Below are 19,824 nucleotides of genomic sequence, written 5' to 3'. Positions count from 1 at the left end.
ATTAACAGCAGTCTTAGAGATAAATGATGGTCAGGCATTTCTGTAACCTTACATGAAGACCTTCATAATTTGTATCCATACATGGATAAAAAGTTAATGGTGCATATGGATTTATCTGATGTAGTTATACCAGTTAATTGGCAGACATAGAAGGTGCTTCTTATTCCAACTTTAAATATGCTTTGGTTGAATGGTCTGAAGATTGTGCGACGGAACAAAATGTCAGTATGTGGGCAATTTTGGGACCAGTAGTGGGGAACAAAACATTGAATGTTACCCTACTCAAGGCGTGTTTCTGTTTCATTGTAAATTAAGAACCCCCGAGTAAGAAGCGGAATAAGATGATTTATAGAGTTTATAAGATAAAATAGCTGACCCCAGTGTTTTTTATCTTGTTGTTTTGGCGATAATATTGGAGATGAGTCTATTTGCAATCTATATTCAGCTTCTTAGCAATAAATGTGCATATTTTAGGATAAAAAACCACACCTCTCCCCACCTCAACTTCAACAGCTGGCCATAAGTGAAATCTGTTTTATGAACATGGCCACATTTAACTGCATGGGGCAAGTGTGAGTGGAAGCCATCCTTTAATAATCACTACAGGGTGTAAACTTTGAGCTTTCTTTCTCCTTTTTGAAAGCGAGCATTGTAGGTTGTAGGCTGTCCTTACCCCACATTATTACACCCTGTTCTCTGAAGAGACCATGTGTCTTTAAAATAATCTGTATTCCCAATCTACGTGTTTCAGTCATGCAATCCACAATGTTGCACCATCATGCAGTGCCCTTAGCATTTTGAAGTCTTGCAGTTAGTGAAGAAGTAGGTGTCTCACAAAGATGGAAGAACAAAAAATTTTTGACAAAAAATAAAAGCATGCTGGAAAATTTTTTCTTCACAGGTGAGTAAAAGTATTATATTTTATTCAAGACCCACTTCTAACACAGTCATCTGCATACAGTTCACGCATTTGCTGTATTGTTTAGTTGAGTGGTGCTGGTTGCCAAATAGGTGACTGAGAAATGGTAGCTGTGTGTGGAAACAACAGCTGCAGTGAGGGGGCAGAATTTGTCAAAAATGTAAATGTAATGTTATGTAATGTTAAGAACACTTTCTGAATGAAATGTTGGTGATGTTTTAGTCAGCAGAGGCAGAGTCAGGCTGAAATTTGCTATTATAAATGTAATATTCTATCAGAATTGTGTAGTAGCAGGGGCAATCCACTAAGTTTTATTGACCTTCAGGTGAAGGCACACTAAAAAACTAGACACTTTCTACAGCATTTAAGGGTAGGAGTGTAATAGTAAGTCCTTGTAGGGCAGTGTACCAAACAGTCTTTGTTTTAGTAGTTCAGAATGCATATGTGTATCATTAATAAGCAGCAGGTTTAGTCATTTGTCTGCAATTTGCAGCTCAGAGTTGTTCAAATATTTTATTGTCCTGCATTTTTGCAGGGAAAAGTAGTTCTTTTTGTGTAGTGCAGGTTCATCATTGAGGGAATTCTCCCTGGCACAGTATACAATGTGTGGCAATATTTTGGGCAGTTGGCTAATGACAACATGTGATGGCTGCCACCTTACCCAACATTTCATGATGAACATTTGTCCATATATATTGCAGTTGAATTCCATAAGAAGTGGTTTCAGGTGTGTGTATTCCTTTTGCAATAAAATAAGGTTTCATTTTCATCAATTACTAACAGTCGAAAAACTTAATTTCTCTTTGTGTAGTTTCAGAAGTAGATTACATTCTTAGTTGACCAAACTGTCACTTCTTTTGAGTTTGTAAACTCACAGTATGCCAGTTTCTGTCTCACTTCTTGACTGGGAGGACTGTTATTGACTTCCCTTTTTGAAAAAATGAGAAGTTTTATATTTTGGTTCATGTAACTTCATACACACAGGGGTAGAGATGATGTGATGATGTTCTACAAAGCCAATTCAGTCTGATCACCTTTTCCGTTTGCACAATATCTGTCTGTATCTGGCAGTGCTTGTGAGACTGTCATATTCACCTCCTAAATGTTACAGCAAAAACACCATTAATTCAAATACTATTGTAGGTCTACACATGTTCAAAGCTGTCTCTTTGTACTGAAACTGTAGTTTCATCTTTCTAGAGCTTTCAGACACGCTTTTCTATTGGTAAAGTTCTGCATCGTGATAATTCCAGTCCAGTGCAAATAAGGCTTAATCATACTTCAGTTTCACCACACCTGCTGAAAAACTAGCTTGTGCATTTTTCCAGTTTTTTTTAATGTATGTGTGAGTTACATAGCTGTGTATTTGATTTACATATCTATATGGGCCAATATAACCAAATATTTTGATCTACAGATTATTTTACTAATCTGCCTGTAATGCTAGCAAAATGTATTTAAACCTGTCCTTTGTGCAAAGTGGATATGATAACAATATTTTACATGTATGATTGGTTAAGGATTGTTCTAGATGTTACACACATTGAAATGGTAATACAAAAACTGAGAAAAACAGTTTTCAGGATTTCAGTATTCCTTATAATTGACACCTGGATATGCTTTTTACCAACTGATTTTTATTGCCCTACTCATGTAAAACTAGTTAGACTAAAATGTGGTTTTTGCCATAATAAAAAGAACAGAAGAATTCAAGAAACAAACTTTCAAGCAAAATGGGAGAGGGGCATGCTTAAATGTAGGTGTTGTAAACAATAATTTATGGACTAGTTTTCTGAAAGAGAAATGGCAGCCCATAACTTATTAACTCCCTTCAAAATGGGAAGTTCAGCATTTTTCCAAGTTGACAACAAAATAACCGAATTGTCAATTTTATTTTTTCTAAAAATCTTATGTATAATTTGTTGTACATGAGTCAAGAAAGACATAAAATAATAATTAAAAAACAACATAAATTGTTGTGACAGTTGTATTCATTCAGTGTACTGCAGTTGGCCCCTGGTTAGAAGAAGTTGCCCTAAGAGGTTCACTTAGTAGCATGGCAAAAGGTCACTTCTGTTTTTAATCTACAACTGTCATCCATAAACAAACATTTACTCCTGGTGCAGTCAAAGTAGCTGAGTTAACAGCTTGGTCTGTGTTTTGCTATTCAGTAGTTTAATTTATACCTCCATTTGTTCCCAAGCTCAGTATAAAGGGTTCCTTCTCAAACTATATGTCTCATATGCAGTAGACTGACAGCAGATGCCATATTGTTTCACATCACAAGAACTGATTTCCTCTCTGCTTTGTACATTCTTGCGTTTTTTTAAGCGGTTAAGAAGGTGGAAAATTTGTGGGCAGAAAATGTAGATGACTGGGGAGGAGGTGAAAGGTTGAGGGTAGATGTGACAGTAGGCAACAAGTTCACTTGCAGATTTGACAACCGATTGAAAATGCGAATGCAGTAAGAGAACAACAAGTCTGAAGAGAACAACAAGGGAAGGAAGTGTTATATAATTAATGGAGTTGATTGTTGTGATCTAAATTCGGAAGGGTACGCCTTGGTCCTTGTAGATGAATGTGACAGGGTTTGCTGGAGGTGGAGCTGGAATGTATGGAACAAAGAGACTGAAGGAGAAAGAGAAAAAGAGGAATAGAAAAGAAAAAGATTGAATATGCTAGGATCAATAACTTAGGGAACTTATAGAGGAGTTAAAGAGCTATTGGCTGGGGAGAAAGATCAAGTCAGCTGACATTCTGGGCAACAGTGTGACTGTATGCATATGCATTAGAACTGGGAGGGGGGTTTGTAGATGGGGTCCATTAAGCATTGTATATGGATTTACTAAAGACAATATTATCTGCACTGCAAGAATTGGAAACCACACTGCTGACTTTTAGTTTTAAGGCACAGAATATTGATAACTCAGCACCATTAAGAACCTCAAAAAGCATCAGTTCAAAAGTGTTATGTTCTTGCCATAAATTGTGTAAAAGAATGAACTTTCAGATTCTCTGCAGGGTTTCTCATTAACAGTTCTGCAATACAACAATTTCATACTTGCTCTTTATGTACCTATTAGTCTATTCAAGATGTGAATAATTCAAGATAGACTATCAGTCAAGTGCATTTCTAACTGTCTTCATGAGCTAAGCTTGTAATGCAGAGTGAAATTGTTTTATGAGTGATGTTTTGTTGTCATGTAATATTTCATATTTCTCCATTTTGACATTTTTTGGAATTACCCTGGGAAAACTTTTATTTTCATGTGTTCTGACTCAGACTCCCTAAGTTCCTGTCTCTTGTTTCTTTTGAGTGACTGCATAATTATCAGCTTTCCCTAACTGATTCAGTAAATTGTTGTTAACGTCATGTTGTCTGCACCTGCAGTGTACCCGCATAGCTTGGTTTTGCACCTGTCACTTTAGTAAATATGGCCCTTGGTCTTATGGGCAGGAGGGGATTGAGAATGTACGAATGAACCTTGGTGAAAGGTTTTCATTTTTAAAAGAGGATTGCAGAAGTCACCAAGATAACAGGTATGGTAATGATGGAATGTACTTTTCCAGGGAAATGAGAGATTGTTGGTTGGCAGCTCAGTATCGATCAGGGAAAGGAAATAAGGAACTTTGTTTGACTGAAGATGAGACTGGGAAGTCAGAAGTGAGATAGCAACTGGCCACATCCACCACCGTGTTCACACAGATGAGGGTAGTGAAAGTACGTTTCAGTAAAGGCACAGAAACTTAGAGAGAGGTGGAATGCTAATTCTGGATCTCAAGTTGTTCCCAAGAATGATTGAAAACGAGAAGTAAGGTGAGTAGGGATTCAGGCAGTCAAACCTGTCACTGTTTGCAAACCTTGCTGTGGGAGGAAAACACCTTGAACAAACAACTCTAGCTATGCAGCAATTATTAATATCATGTTTAACTGAACTAGCCGTTTTCTTTGTAGATTATTCAGACATTTTCGCAGTAGTTCCAGGATATACAAAACCGCTTTCTGTTTCGCCGTAGCTGTCTAGCTTTTTGTTTATGCTTATTGTCCTTATGTTGTATGTTTTTGTAGCTGGCTAAATAAACACTCATGTTCTCACCATAGCTCAATGAGCCCCTTATCTTTTGCTTCTGTCTGTGTCATGTGTATGCCTTGGTGCTTCTGTCTTATTGCGAATGCGGTGCTCTTGTGGTGTTCTTGCCACAGCTGCGTTGCTGCTTCTTGCAGGAAACAGCTGCTGGAACCTTGCATTGTTGAATGGTCACTTTCCAGTCTTTGGCAGTTCTTGTCAGCTCAGCTCATGAAGTTGGGCTCTTAAATTTGAGTTGGGTGAATCAATTTCTCTGGCCTACCAGAAACACAGTATCTCAGAAAACAGAAGTACAATAAGCCCTCAAGCAGTCAGTGTAGCTCATCAGCACCTGACACACTACAAAATACACATCGATACATAAGTTAATACATAATTTCAGTGTAATGTGATATTATATATATATTGGCCAGATGTTTCAGAGATTGAACACCATTGCTACCAATCCTGTTCTTCCATTTTGATGCTGTATGCTTAGGTTGCTTGTCCTCTTGTGTGAATCTTGTATGGTGACAAAGCATGAGTTATTTCCTTACATATATGTGCATTGCTGTTGTGTGTCTTCATAGCAGGGGTGTCATGCCATGAGTCTAATGTGGCTGTGAGTGTCACCAACACAGTGTTTAGGAGCAAAAAGCGGTCAGCTTAGCTCTTGTTTAATAAGTAGGTGTGTCTGTAGTCTGTGTTTGGTGCAGTTTATAGTTTGTCTGTGTTTATGAACTGTATACAATATATATATATATATATATATATATATATATATATATATATATATATAAATATATATATATATATATAAATACACACACACACACACATACACACATATATATATATATATATATATATATATACATATATATGCGTGTTAAGTATGAGTATACAGTATACTGTTATTGGAACGCTTTAGCTTTACTACTGCTATTGAAAGCCAAATGGTATGGTAACCATTAATGTAATTTGCAGATATGTAAATTGGACATTGAAATGCTTTGTAGGTTTTCTGGAAGAAGGCAATTGGCCACATTTTGATGGTAATGCAGACCTCAGACACAAATTGGGTGAGGTGGGGATAGCTCATTTGTGATGTTTTTCACAATGCTTAAAAAGAGGATGCAGACAGTAGCACAAACAGCAAGTCGGTGGTGGAAAAAAGTTTGAGTCGTGCAGAAAGTGTGACCATGTTCTGTGCTTGGTAAGATATTGCACTGGGCTTTCCAATAGCTCTCAGGTGGTGTAAATGCAAGGCCTAATGCATTGTGGCTCAAACAGCAGCCTAAATATCCATAATTTTCACATTTTCTTTCGTGTACCAGGATGAAAATTGAGATTGAATTATTGCTGTGATGTTTTTCTGACTGCCTTAACGTTTGCACTGTCAAAAACTGATCATGTATGCATTTGAAAATTAACCTTAAATAAAGTGTATAATATATGTGCTGTTTGCATATTAGTGTGCTCATCAACAATCGTGCTTGGTCTATCTCAGTTTATTTTCTGGTTCTCTGATGTATGTGAACTCATGAGATCAAAAGAAGTTTGTGTATCACCTAACTGTAAAAGGGCAATTTGAAGGGCACATTTTTTTTAAATGATAAGCCTTTTATTCACCTTAATATGTGATCATTGTAACTTGAACTTTGACTAGTAAGATACAGACAGACAAACAAACAAACATTCAGAACCACAAAAAAGAGACGTGATTTGACAACACACCCACACACACAACATGTTCGTTTCAATGTGGGTCATGAACCAGACACATTTCCCGGGTTATTTTATACCAACACTGCCTTTTAACTATTTCTGCCCAGGTACATCCATGTTAAGTGGCACTGCTATAACCCAACATGCTTCTCATTGTTGCTCTGCTGTGAGAGTTTCATCACTTACCTGACAAGTCTGAAAAAAAAACGATACCATCTGAACTGGGAGTAGAGTTGCCATAACAACTCATGTGCTGGCTTGAAGGACTTGCAGGAACAGCAGGAATGTCTGCCTGGAAAGTGGCTGTGTGTTTACAGTGAACTGTAGATTCAGTGTTGCAGACTGGGTGACAGGACCTATCTCCTTCTGTTAGCTGAACTATCACTGTTCTCACCGTTAAAGGTCAATTTAACTGATGTTTAATACAAGCAAAAAAATATATCTATGTATGCTATTAAGAGACACTTTTCATAAATTTCCTGTTTTGTTTCACAACTTACATTGACAGTTTCACAGGCCATGTAACAGCTGCTGAAGTGTGAGTTGAGTGAAGTGTGAGTTTATACCATAAATATATACTTCTCTGGTAAATTATGGGAAATCTTTGTAGAACATGGTGCTCATGTGGAGATCGGAATCTGAAGAAGCAATTTTTCATATGGTGAATTGTCTGTTTCGTAGAATTCAGCAAGCATGCATTCATGTGAAAGGTTCTTACAACATTTCTTCAGATTGTTAGAGAAAGAGAGACAGAGCTGTTCATTTGCAAGGGGCCTGCAAGTACACCAGTCTGTATGTGCATGTGGTGTCAGGAACTCATTGTCTTGGTTAGTTTTATCTCGTTGGGCCTCTGAGGCTTGGACTTCTGTTTGCACAAGTCTCGAATCACCAGAGTCTTGAATCTCTTGGCTTGTTGTATGTGCGCAGCAAGCTATTGCTAGCACCAGGATTGTGGCCCATGCTGGAAGACAGTTGAAAGGGACATATTTTGGAGTTTTTTTGTACTCAGCTTCTTTGAACTGTAACTGGGCTTATTCCCCCTTTAGTTCCTGTCAGCATGTAAAACAAATTCTTAAAAATGTATATGATTAGCAGCGGAGTATGTAGAAATTTGTCATTCCTACTATTGGCTGTTAAATGAAACTTCTGATTTTTGTTTTCCAATGATTAATTTAAGTGGGTTGAGTGCTTTATTTGCATTCATTGACAGAAGTGGGCAGAATTCGCAACGGCTGCAAAAAGGAGTTGCACAACATCTTTTAGCAAAATGTGAGATCTCCAAGTGGTTTTCAAACATTCTCATGTTATTGTTCACCACAAGTCATTTTGCCATGAATGAGAAAAACAGAAATATTAACAATTCAGGAATGTATAAAACTGAATTCTTCTTATATCCTTGTCTCTCACTCCCTAAATAAGAATATGAATATACAGAAGACTTTATCAGTATATTTTATTTAGTTTGGAATATGAATCATTTTAATGATTTTAATGATTAATGAAGTTTTAGGGGGTTGCATTTTTACACAGTTCTGACATCAAGGTGTCATTAAATGCCACTTGTGATGATCATAATCATAGCCAACACCTTCATAAAAGTAAACCGGATATTGACACATGAAAGGGATAACTGTGCAAAGTTTACTTTCACAGAATGTTTGTGAGTTGATAAGTAAAACAGGCACATTAAGATGGAAAATATGTCGTTAGGTAATTTGAGTGACTCATAGATGTAGAAATTCAGTGTTGTTGAGCTGTCTACTTTTACTTCATGTTGTAATCAGGAAAGATCCATTGTGTATGCAATCAGTGGAAACCCAGAAACGAAAAGGTCTGTATTTCCATACCTGGCATCTGGGACTATATTGTTAAAATAAAGTATACTGTCCTGTCATACAAGTATATTCAAACTGAGTAAGAATAGAAGATAAATAATATTGAAACTGAAAATGCTGTGCTGATTTGTTCCGTTTTTTTTTTTACATTACATTGTCGTCATTTAGTAGACACAATTATCCAGAGCGACTACAGAGCAGTATGGTTTGGTTCATGTATATATCTGGATATATTTACTGAGGCAATCGTGAGTAAAGTACCTTGCCCAAGGGTAGAACAGTAGTGCCCCGGTAGGGAATGCAGTTATAAGCGCTGTTGCTTACCACTATGACACACGCTACAGCATACGCCTGCTGAAGCCTACAGAACACATTTAAACTCAATGGCTCTTAAGCTTAATAATCTTGACTAACTATTTTCTTGAAGTTTATTTTCATATTGTACCACTAAAGGTGCAAAAAGCCTTGTAGATGTATACCACATGCAGCTGATAAATGTATAAGAACAAATGGATAGTGGATTATTCACGGCAAGCATGCGGATAAAAGACACTATTATAATTGCAGCATGTTTCTGAACAATAGAAACCTGTAACTACAGAGAAGGATCTCAGGAATGATCTTACTAACACATAGATAATGTCAGAGCCTTGAATTGAGAGCCAGTGTTTGTTCCATGGTAAAAAAAAGAATAAACATGAAAAGTATTGGACACTTGTTCACTTGTAAGTCTGAGGTCATCTGTAAGGATGACTGTCAATTGAATCTAGGGTTTTGTTGCCCCTTAATTGTAATACATATGACTATATCGAAGAATTGCATTTTTGAATTGCAAAATCAGATATCTGTTGTTATAATTTTCCAAATTAAGTTTTTACCTCTAGTAGTTGTCTAGTGTTCTTGTCAGCAGTGTACTTTATAAGAAGAATTATGCAATCTGTATGACATGGATTCCCAAACTTCATTTTCAGGTTCACTTGATTTGCAGTACAAGTGAACTACAGCCCTCTAAATGATCTGTGGGACTTGTAGCTATCTGCTCCCATGTCCCCTTCCCTCCCCCAATACACACACACACGCACTCACACATTGGGTGTGGTGCCTGTCAGGTGTCTCTTGTCCCTGAGTGCTATTATTTGGGCCAGCCCCCTTGGCGTTAATTTCAGGCATGTTGCTGCTGTGGTGGCAGGTTCTGGGAGGAATTCAGCTCCCTGGGGCAGAGAAAATACTTCACTCTTCCAGCAGCACATGCCCGCAGCATAGAGCATTATGAAAGCACGCTCCTCAAACGAAGTTTTGCAGGCCTTGTGACTCAACGTAGGCCCCAGTGCAGAGGAGCTTCCTGTGACATTGTATCTGTATCTACTCAGCTAGCGCCTACACATCTCCGCTATATGCACCAAACACCAGTCACCGAAACGCAGAAAGATTTGCTCTGATTAGTGTATGATTGGCACTGAAATGCTTGTTATAACTGATGGAAATTCCTCCTTTATTGCTGTAACATCTTGTTCCCGGTTCAGTGGATGTGTTAATACAGATGAAATATTACTAAATACTCTCCAATAAATGGGAGTAATGAAGATTGCATATTAACATAGTCCCATTGACCTATATTAATTCATTTATCCTCTGAATTACAAGTTATATACAAAAACACACCGGGCACTGTTGTCCAAATACAACTGAGGATGCTCTTTAAAAATGTTAATACACTTAATACACGCCTGTATTATGTTCTCATCACAATGTTATGGACTGACTTAACAGATGCTATTTCCTAGGACAGTGTGCACTTCATATACCTGTATACGTAGTTTGAAATAAAGCAGGTTGGGATTATTACATTGCTAAAAGGTACGGCAACAGTCAGTACACCATATGAGGGTTGTAGGGACAACAGTATGTAGACGAATGAAAAAAAAAAACAAAATACTAACTCACAATAATGTTGGCATGCATTATCTTTCTTACAGATAGCTAAGGTGATACATCAAATCAGGCGCTCTGTCTGTGTGTGTGTGTGTGTGTGTTTGTGTGTGTGTGTGTGTGTGTGGGGGGGGGGGGGGATGTTTGTGAGTTAATATAGTTTACATGACCATATATCACCTCTTCTTCAGGGGTGGATGTGATGGTGTGGCTGTTGTCGTAACGACACGTGGCAAGATGTCGGGTGACACCAGCACCCTGTGCTGGAAGCTGCCCAGCCCTGGAGGCCACAATGGGCCAGACGGTGGCCCCGAGGGGACCTTTGTTGGAGACGGGGGCCCCGTCAAGATCCTGAAGGTCTGCTTCACCAGCAACAGCTCCAACCTGGGGAAAAACTTCAAACTGGTCAAATGTGACAGCTCCTGGGAGATCAGGGTGAGAGAACCTGGAACCTCACTGTTGAATTGCATGTTAATGTGACCAATGATTGCTTGTAATGAGATGAGTGTTGACACAGAGCAAAAATGATTCTGTCCTGACCATCTTAATGCTTTTGTATATTATTGTAGCTTGATATATAACTTTTGAAAATATTGATTGTATGAATTGTAGAGTTGGTGAATGAATGCTGGAATGCTGAGTTGGTATAAGTTGATTGGTTCTGGCGTCCCATTTTTAAAGAGGTGTTGTGAGTGGTGAAATTAGTTAACAAAACATCATTATAAGGAAGACTCTACTTTGTTTTAAAGTTTGTAATATCACATTTACAGTGTATCTGGTAGATCCAGAATCCATGTTAGAATGTATGCAGTCACAAGCTTACCTAACTTAATGCACTTTTGAAACTCACTGTGTGCTGGCAAGCATTGTGATGTCATTCATAAGTAGGTGACGAGCACTGTGGTGCTTTTTCTTCCTTTATTTCCTTCCTCAAATGTCTTCCTTTTTTGTCTTTGTCATCTCTTAAGTTTGCTTGAAACAACGCTGTTTTTTGTATGGAAAACATGTTGTTGGAATAACATATACACTCCTGTCAAGTGTGGGGAATATGAGAGATAATTCCGAGTGTATGTAACAGAAGAGAATGATGTGAATGATAAATAATTATAGTTGCATTAGTAATACAGTTCAGTCATACACAGTGCATTAAAATTGTCAGTCCAAAGTCCTGTCCCCAATACATTACTCTGCAGCACTAACCATCAAGAAAAGATGAGGAAAGGCATCTAACACCTTTGGTGATTTTGAATAATTATGGTATTCTTGTATCCAGAATATTCTGGTCCTTACTGATAAAGAGCAATGATTATATGACAAGCTTTAATATGCTTGCTCACTGGATTTTGTTTCTTGTGCATGTGCTGTGGTGCCTTTCACACATTACCATGGTTTCCTGTCTTGCCTCGAAAACGAAAGTACGAAGAAAGCATTTAAGGCACAAGACTTGTTTCCTGTGCAGGTGGTAGCTGAGCTTCTTTTAACGGGTGTTTCGCCTAGTAGTGCCTAAAGTTTTGGGTTTTCTTTCTGTCATGTAATTTCAACATTATTTAAGGACATGTCAGTCAGTACTACAAAAACATTGTGTGAACATAATCGTTAATGCAACAGGTACATGTATGCATATATGCATATTCTCTCTGTGGGCTTGTATTGGAGCGATACAGTGAGAGTTAGTCATAGGAAATGTTGCCACCGAATGTAGTTCTCTATGGTATACAGTATACTAAAATAGGATACTTGGTATATATTAGACAAACCATTTATAACTTAGTGACAATACAGCACCTCTATCATTGTGGTTTATTCTGTGCACTTAGAGGAGTGTATTTTTAGTAGTGTTAGTAAATGTCCCACATACCAAAACGTGTTTCGTTCCGACAAAGAAGCAGATCGGATGTTCGTAGAAAAAGACAGGAAGGTTTATTTGCACAGCCGGCTATGGGAACATCAGCATTGAGCAGAAGTTCAGTTTAGTTCTTTTTTATATAGTTGCATATAGTAGGTACATTTACATGAGTTACAGTGACCAGAGGGGGTGCTGTTTTTGATTGGTTTTGGGGAGCTGTGAATTGCTAAACAGCTCCCTCTCTAATTGGGCCTCTCCTGAACCCCGTTACCTAATTGGCTCCATCGGGTTCAAACTTGGGAAGTGAAGCCCATATATGGTCATGGGGGACCCTGTGTTCTGCAGACTGTTACCATCAAGAGGCGCCGTTTGGCTCCGGTCGGATGTAGCGGCATCGCTTTGTATTCTAATATACATCGCTTGTCTCCAGCGTTTATATTCTAATACACATCGCTGTCTCCAGATTGCCGTTCCTCAGAACTGTCTCCTAACAGTAGTTATGCCATTGCTTGTCTTCTTCACATTTGTATTTCATAATTTGATTAACCTGCGTTTGTGTTTCCTGTTTAATGCTATCACAGTATTGGAATCACAGTTACAGTGTTTTTTTTTGTTTTTGGAAAACATCACTTTGTTGGACTTTGCAAGCATTATATAGATTCTTATTGTGAAGAGGGTTTGACAAAAATGAATTGGATTGATTAATTGAATACTTGCAGGCTATCATCCATTCCATCCTGATAAGCGGCCGGCTGGGTCCGAACATCAAGTACCCAGGCTGCTACGGCCTGCTGCTTAAGCACCTCAAGTCAGACGAGCTCCACTGGCTCCACCCGGACCTGACAGTGGGGGAGGTGGAGCAGAGATATGAGAAGCTGCACCTGGAGGCGGAGTGGAGGTGAGGGCCTTGACGTCACAGACTGAGACCGTGTTTCTGTGGATTAACCACTCGCTCAGTGGCCGCAGTCATCAGTGGCCAACAGGAAGCGATGCAAATAACTAAGGTGTCGAAATGGAATTTTTCAGCTTTTTTGGGCCAAGTGATGCATTAAACTGACATAAATTCATATGACCTTTTTTTTTTGTTTAGCGTAATTAAAGAAGAAGTGAAAGATCCAAATGGTTTTCATCATCATGAGAAGTATTTGGCATTATGAATCAATGACTGAACCAGAACATAGTGTTTCGTTGGGTGTACTCCTGTGCTTGTGACTTTGATTCAAACTAATGTTTTTAAGAAAGCTCTAAAAAATGTAAAAACGGTTTGAATGATTGAGTCTGTGTCCATGACTGTTAAGAATGTATAACTTTGGAGGGTTTAGGTCACCCTTATATTCCATATCTTAGTGCCTGTATTGAAAAACCAGTCCATGAACAATGTAAGGGATCCTTGTTTAAGTTTGATCAGTGTTAGTAGGCACTGTGGCGCTCATTTTTTCTTATTTTGTGAAAATTCAACCCACATGGATTAAAAATGGGAAACTGAATTGAAAATAAGATCAGCTAATTCCCAGGCTGATAAATAATCTTTGAGATTTCACATATAAATGTGGTACCTTCCTTATGAATGCAGTACATAAGGTGAACATGCTGTTTAACTGAACATAACATCTATTTTTTCAAGGTGAGAAGATAACAGCATTCTTATCCATTTACTGATAAGCTCTTCAAAGGAATGGCAGGAATGCTCTACTGCCTGCTGTCATTCTCAAGAGCATGTGACACCCATGAAGTTAACATTAGCTGGGGGTGGTCCAGGACACCTGTGCCATTGTAGACAAGGAGGTCCTAATGTCCACTGTGTATGTGTAATAAGAGTCATGCTGTCAGGAGGTACACCTGAAAGTGATGCGTAATGTGCTTTGGAGACATTACCGGGGGAAATGAACATACTGATTTATACAGAAACCCATGAAAGGTTTTATCAGTAATTACAGATATCCTGGAGACCCATTGTGGGGAAAAAAAGGTATATTGTCGCTCAATTAACGTCCATATATTTTCAAATAAAACCTTATTTTCATGATTCCTTCACACAGTCATCATTTCCACATAATGATTATTCGTAGTTTAACAAGAGTGACATTTCCTTCGATCTCAAATAATGTATATGCGTGCATATGCACCCCATACTCTTGAGGTCATAAGGTGTTATTTTGAGGAATGGGAAAATAGTCATTAGGAAAAGGGGTAACTAGTAGTAAATAGTAAGTTAGAGAGTAGTAAATTAGAAATGTTGTTCTATGTAAGCAACTTGGCATATAGCTCCTGGTGTGTTAGGCTGACAGTGTTTTGCAGTTTTAGCAAAGGATGGGGTGGGCTAGGTAATTAGGAGGCATGGTAAGTTATACCATTATGACAGTATGGTATGGTTTTGAATTGTAAAGTGGCAATAACATGAAGTGCTTAATGACACCCTGATTAAAAACAGTATCAGAAGATGGTCATACTCAAGTGCCAAGTCAGAAAAATGTATTCTGGCAGAAAACTTTTTTTGAGAATTTAGACTTAGTCTTAGAAACTGAGCATGTGATTCCTATGAGTATATATACATATATATATATATATATATAATCTCATTCATCATTTTGTCCCCATCTCTGTTCAACCCTCTAGTCTGGCTCACAATTAGTGCTCCTACTGTGCTGCAGCCAGTGCTAATGAAGACTTACTGCTCTAAGCAAATGCATCTCAGTTGGTGGCATTGAACACCAGCGAGGATAGGCAGCCTGTCGATAAGTACACAATTATCATGTGCAGAGCAGAACTCAACAATGAGGAACTGGATGTTAGGATGTGATCAAACATACAGTATACTAGATATGGCTGTATCTATAATTTACATGATTGTTTTGGTTTGCTGAACAAAAAGTCAACTTTGGCTCCTCATATTCCTATTAACTTTCCTCTGAAATTTTTGCATCAGTTTTTTTAAACAATTTTTAAAATCAGTTTAATGTATCATTTGGTAAACACAGACGCACACACAGACATGTGCATGTATCACAGCCAGGAAACACTGTGTAAGTTAACCAAGAAAATGACATAGCAACAAATGAAAACATGACATGTGTGGGGTTAGTCTTTGGGGGGCCGGGGCCTTTGGTTGGAAGTCATGATTAATCCAGTGTGCAACTCAAATAATCTCTGTCATTCAGATGTAAAATGGCATAGTGCATAACCAATATTACGAGGAATGTGTTTTTCTTTATATGTAACAATAACACATTTCTTCTTTGAATGATTGAATTTATGCATTAGAATTTTGTGTCAATCATATCCGACACGCACACTGTAATCACTGTATAATTTATCTCTTTTCCATAAATCTTGTTTTTTATCACAGGGAGCACAGAGCATGGCTGATCTCACTTGTCATGTATTTTGTTTAAGTTAACAAAAAACATGACAATGGATTTTTTGTGTTTAGGCTGATATACTGAAGACCTGTACAATTAAACTGAAAAAACACAGCAGCAGTGTTCCATGGGGATTCAAAGTGATAGGTTTCATAGACACTTAAATAATCCAATATCAGCAGTTAGGAAGACAGTGTCTTGCCACAGAATGTACAAGCTATAGCTGCACACTGTCAATTAGACTTATAAAATAACTCTGCCTGCACTTACCCTTCATATTCCTCCTTTGATTAAAATGAAAATTTAAATGTGGATTGAAATTGTGAAATTTGTTGAATGTGGCATTTTGCCAGTTTTTTGTGTTTAATTTGCCATGACCAAAGTGGGCACCTCAGCTATCCTCAGCTGGCCTATATATATTCAATGTGTTTATTTGGCCTGGTCATTAGTATGTAACTGGCATTGCCTTTGTTATTTGAGTGCACTGTCAATCAGAGTCTTTTATCAGTATATTCAATGTGGATATATGATGCATGTACATTTTTCATGTCTAACTTTATGTGACAATTTAAATTGACGTTTGTGAACTTTTCTCCAGATATGACCTGAGGATCCGCTACATTCCAGACAATTTCCTAGAGAAATTTAAAGAAGACAGAACCACAATGCTGTACTTCTATCAGCAGGTAAGAGTGTGCCTTGGCAACTTACAATTAGCTTCATGCTTCCTCATAACCTTACCATAATTTCCCATAACTGTGTTATGCTTCTCAAAGGAATCTTAGACTTTAAAATATTGTGTGTGTATGGTGAAATAACAATAAAATACTTGGGCAGATGAGCACTATTTCTAGCTGAGAGAGTGACAGGTGTCTCCCTATGTTGTTCTTTTGGGCCTCAGGTTCGCAGTGATTATATGCAATACCATGCCAGCAAAGTCAGTGATGGGATGGCTTTACAGCTGGGCTGCCTGGAGATCAGGTAACCAGTTTCAAACCATCAGTTTCAAATGCCATTTGTTCCGCAAGGAAAGAATAAAGCAAAGTATCATATCAGCATGTTAGCTAGCACCCATACCATCCTGAAGCCTTCCTGTGACAAACATCTGAAGCTAAGTGGGATTAGGATTGGTTAGCACTTGGGAGGAAGACCTCCTTGGAAAATTAGGTTGTTTCCTGGGGGTGGTGTTCATTTGTCAGTGATGGACAAATCACCTACTCAGAATGTCCCAGTGCAGTGGTGGGGATGCTCTGCTGTTGTAGGTGCCCTCTTTCTAGTGAGATTTTAAACTGATGTCCTGACTCACTGTGATCATTAAAGATCCCTTTGCAACTTTCATGAGTGGTGATGTTGACCCCATTTTCTTGGTCAAATTCCAATCTGGCTCCCTACACCTGGTAGCCTAATCTTCCCCTTATAGTTTATTTGACTGCACAATCCCTTGCATTCATTACCAGGTCATTGTTGATGAGATATGACTTTCAGTCACTTTTCCGGTTAAAGGAAGGTTTACTAATGCAAACAAGTAGTGTGAATGTAAATCAGGCTAGTTAGTAGATAGTTCCCCAGTTTGTGGAGAAGGAACAATTCATATTAATTAACCAGAATAGTCAACAAATTGTGTGCTTCTTTGCATACACGTAGCGATTTGTTGCTCGAATAATGTCATAGGTTTTTATGCCATTAAATTAAATTATTTCTTGTGCTTTCCGTTTCAGGAGGTTTTACAAAGATATGAATGCCAAAGGTCTGGAAAAAAAGTCAAATTTTGAATTGCTAGAGTGAGTATCTACACTTAGCTTGTATATGTCTGTGTGCGTGTGTGTGAATTTGAGGGTCACTAATATGGCATTTTTCTCCATTTCAGGAGGGACGTAGGTCTTGACCTGTTCTTTCCCAGAGAACTTATTGACAGCATGAAGGTAGAGTCCACTTCAGTCCCACCCCCTAGCACCTGCTACTTGTATTACTGGCCACTTATTTACCTTTAATGTTGTGATGTGTTGTGGAGATTATGATCTAGCGACACTGAGATATATGATAGTGTATATACTTGACTTTCCTTAGTTTTCTAGGCTGTCTAGTTTCATATGAGTTAACTTGTGGTAGTGCTTGAATGGTTTGTGCTCACTCTCACTGGTCTGAGAGTGTTGTTCTGAGTGTTAGTCTGAGAGTGTAGCCTGCTGTGTCACTGTTGCTCATTTAACTTGTACGAATACACTTCTGTTCCCTTGTGCCCTTGTGGAAGTCACTCTGGATAAGAGCATCCGCTAAATGAATGTAATGTAAAGAGTCATGCCCGTCTTTTTCTATATACAAATGTTAAATGTTTGATTTAAATTACAGAGATAGTTGTCGGTGGTATAAGATAAAGTTGTAGTATCAGGATAAGTAGTAACAGTAGAAAAATTACAGGACTTCATTTTTTGCTTACAGTTGGCTCTCAGTCTCTAAGTTGACCCTTGGGACAGTGTTCAGGTCACTTCAGAAATAGTCCTTTAAACTGCATCAGACAAATGAAATTCATCACCAATGATTCAAAATTAGGGAAAGGCATACAATTATGAGGTCTATAACAGTGGAACAGCTTAGCTGTTTTTTTTTTTTTGACAGTCACATGCTCACAGACATGAACTGGAGCTGAAATAATAGCACCGTTCTAATTCACTAACTGCGACTTGTTAAATCATGCAAAGCATGTTGTTGAACTACAAAGACACACAAAGCTGCCCCCCCATTATTCTACTGGTGAAATACCTCTGATGCTACTGCAGATGTGTTGTAGAGTGGGTAAAATCTGATGGAAGTGGTTGTTTGAACTGCTGGTGTAAAGCTCTCTTGCTAATAGTCAGTTGGTTTTGAATTATGATGCTACAGCTGGTGAGATCCTGGTGGCTGGATGGTACAGAGAGGGCCATTATACATGCTCTGTTACCACTTCAAAGGAGCCTGTGTGATTTACTATCCGTTTAATTAATGTGATGTAATGTAATTGACTGATGAGCTAATCAAGTGGCTTTGGCAGGCCAAACACTTGAGGAAGATGATCCAGCAGACATTCCAGCAGTACGCCACACTGAAGGAGGAGGAGTGCATGCTGAAATTCTTCGAGACGTATGGAAAATTCTCCAACTTTGATGAGGAGGTCTTTCCCTGTGAGCTGGTGGTGAGTTTCCACTTCTGGCCAGAGAAGGAAGTTTAGTGAAGCAGCCTGCTTAAATATACAGCAGAGGCCATACACACATAGAATTTTGAGAACTGTTAATATCAGGCAGTCCTTGATATCCAATTACATCTGGTTAGAGAAGTTGATATATTTAGTCCATGAGATGAATATACATTTTTTTACAGTTGCACTGATATACGACATGCTAGGTCTCAGCTAGATGTTGTGTTTCAGCTGACTGCAAAGTTTTGTATTGTATAAGCTGAGATTCCATAAATTAGGCTGATTTATTACTGACTTCTGTGGGGAGAATCTCACTGCAGTGTTAACTTTTTATCCATTTCTCTTCACAGCAAGGCTGGAGTCTTGCTGTGGAGCTGGTCATCGGATCTAAAGGCATTCGCCAGCGCACGCAGAAGCAGTCTGCGGTGAGAACGGCGTTAACCCTTCATACTTATTCAGCTGAACGATCCCTCCTCATCCCATGCAAAACCCATGCCTTTTTATTTTTCAATGTATCGGGAGTATGATTTTACTACACCTTCACACCATCATGTCCCAGCTCTTTTTCTTAGCTGTATATTTGTGAGAAATTACATTCAGTGGTGTACTAAATGCTGATCTTTCAACCCTCTTATCAGGTGTAGGAATTTTACATATATCAATCATTAAATGAAAAATACAGCCATTGGACTTATTCCAGTTGCTTCTGCTCCACCTTTAGCATCATTTTGTGTTCCAAGGCAGTTGTGTTCCAGAGTGATGGTGACTGGAATATCAGACTGAAACTGTACTATAGATATGTGACCTCACAGCTCAGCTTTCTAAACACCACTAGGGGCGCTCTGGAGTCTTTTATTTGTATTTTCTGCTTCTTATATGAGGGCATTTTTTTGGGATTTGTCCCAATACTTCAGGCATGGGGAAAAAAATGTTAAGGTTGCTGACCCACCATGCCTTTAAAATTTTAAGTGA

At 38.3% G+C, this 19,824-nt stretch overlaps 1 protein-coding gene across 3 annotated transcripts in view; it reads left to right on the top strand.

Moving 5' to 3' along the window:
• Positions 1-19,824, top strand: part of ptk2bb (protein tyrosine kinase 2 beta, b) — a 41,369-nt gene that overhangs the window by 3,334 nt on the left and 18,211 nt on the right. For 2 of the 3 annotated variants that reach the window (XM_036550522.1, XM_036550520.1), the window contains exons 2-9: positions 10,670-10,913; positions 13,044-13,222; positions 16,282-16,369; positions 16,585-16,664; positions 17,402-17,464; positions 17,551-17,605; positions 18,709-18,849; positions 19,203-19,277. In XM_036550522.1, coding sequence (XP_036406415.1) covers positions 10,716-10,913; positions 13,044-13,222; positions 16,282-16,369; positions 16,585-16,664; positions 17,402-17,464; positions 17,551-17,605; positions 18,709-18,849; positions 19,203-19,277 — 879 coding nt within the window. In that variant the 5' untranslated portion in view covers positions 10,670-10,715. Of the gene's footprint in view, positions 1-833; positions 902-10,669; positions 10,914-13,043; positions 13,223-16,281; positions 16,370-16,584; positions 16,665-17,401; positions 17,465-17,550; positions 17,606-18,708; positions 18,850-19,202; positions 19,278-19,824 lie in introns of those variants that run through there. The other variant, XM_036550521.1, reaches the window with a different exon arrangement.

Source organism: Megalops cyprinoides, chromosome 17 (assembly GCF_013368585.1).
Source record: "Megalops cyprinoides isolate fMegCyp1 chromosome 17, fMegCyp1.pri, whole genome shotgun sequence".
NCBI lineage: Eukaryota > Metazoa > Chordata > Actinopteri > Elopiformes > Megalopidae > Megalops > Megalops cyprinoides.
This window is presented reverse-complemented; position numbering and strand designations above follow the sequence as displayed.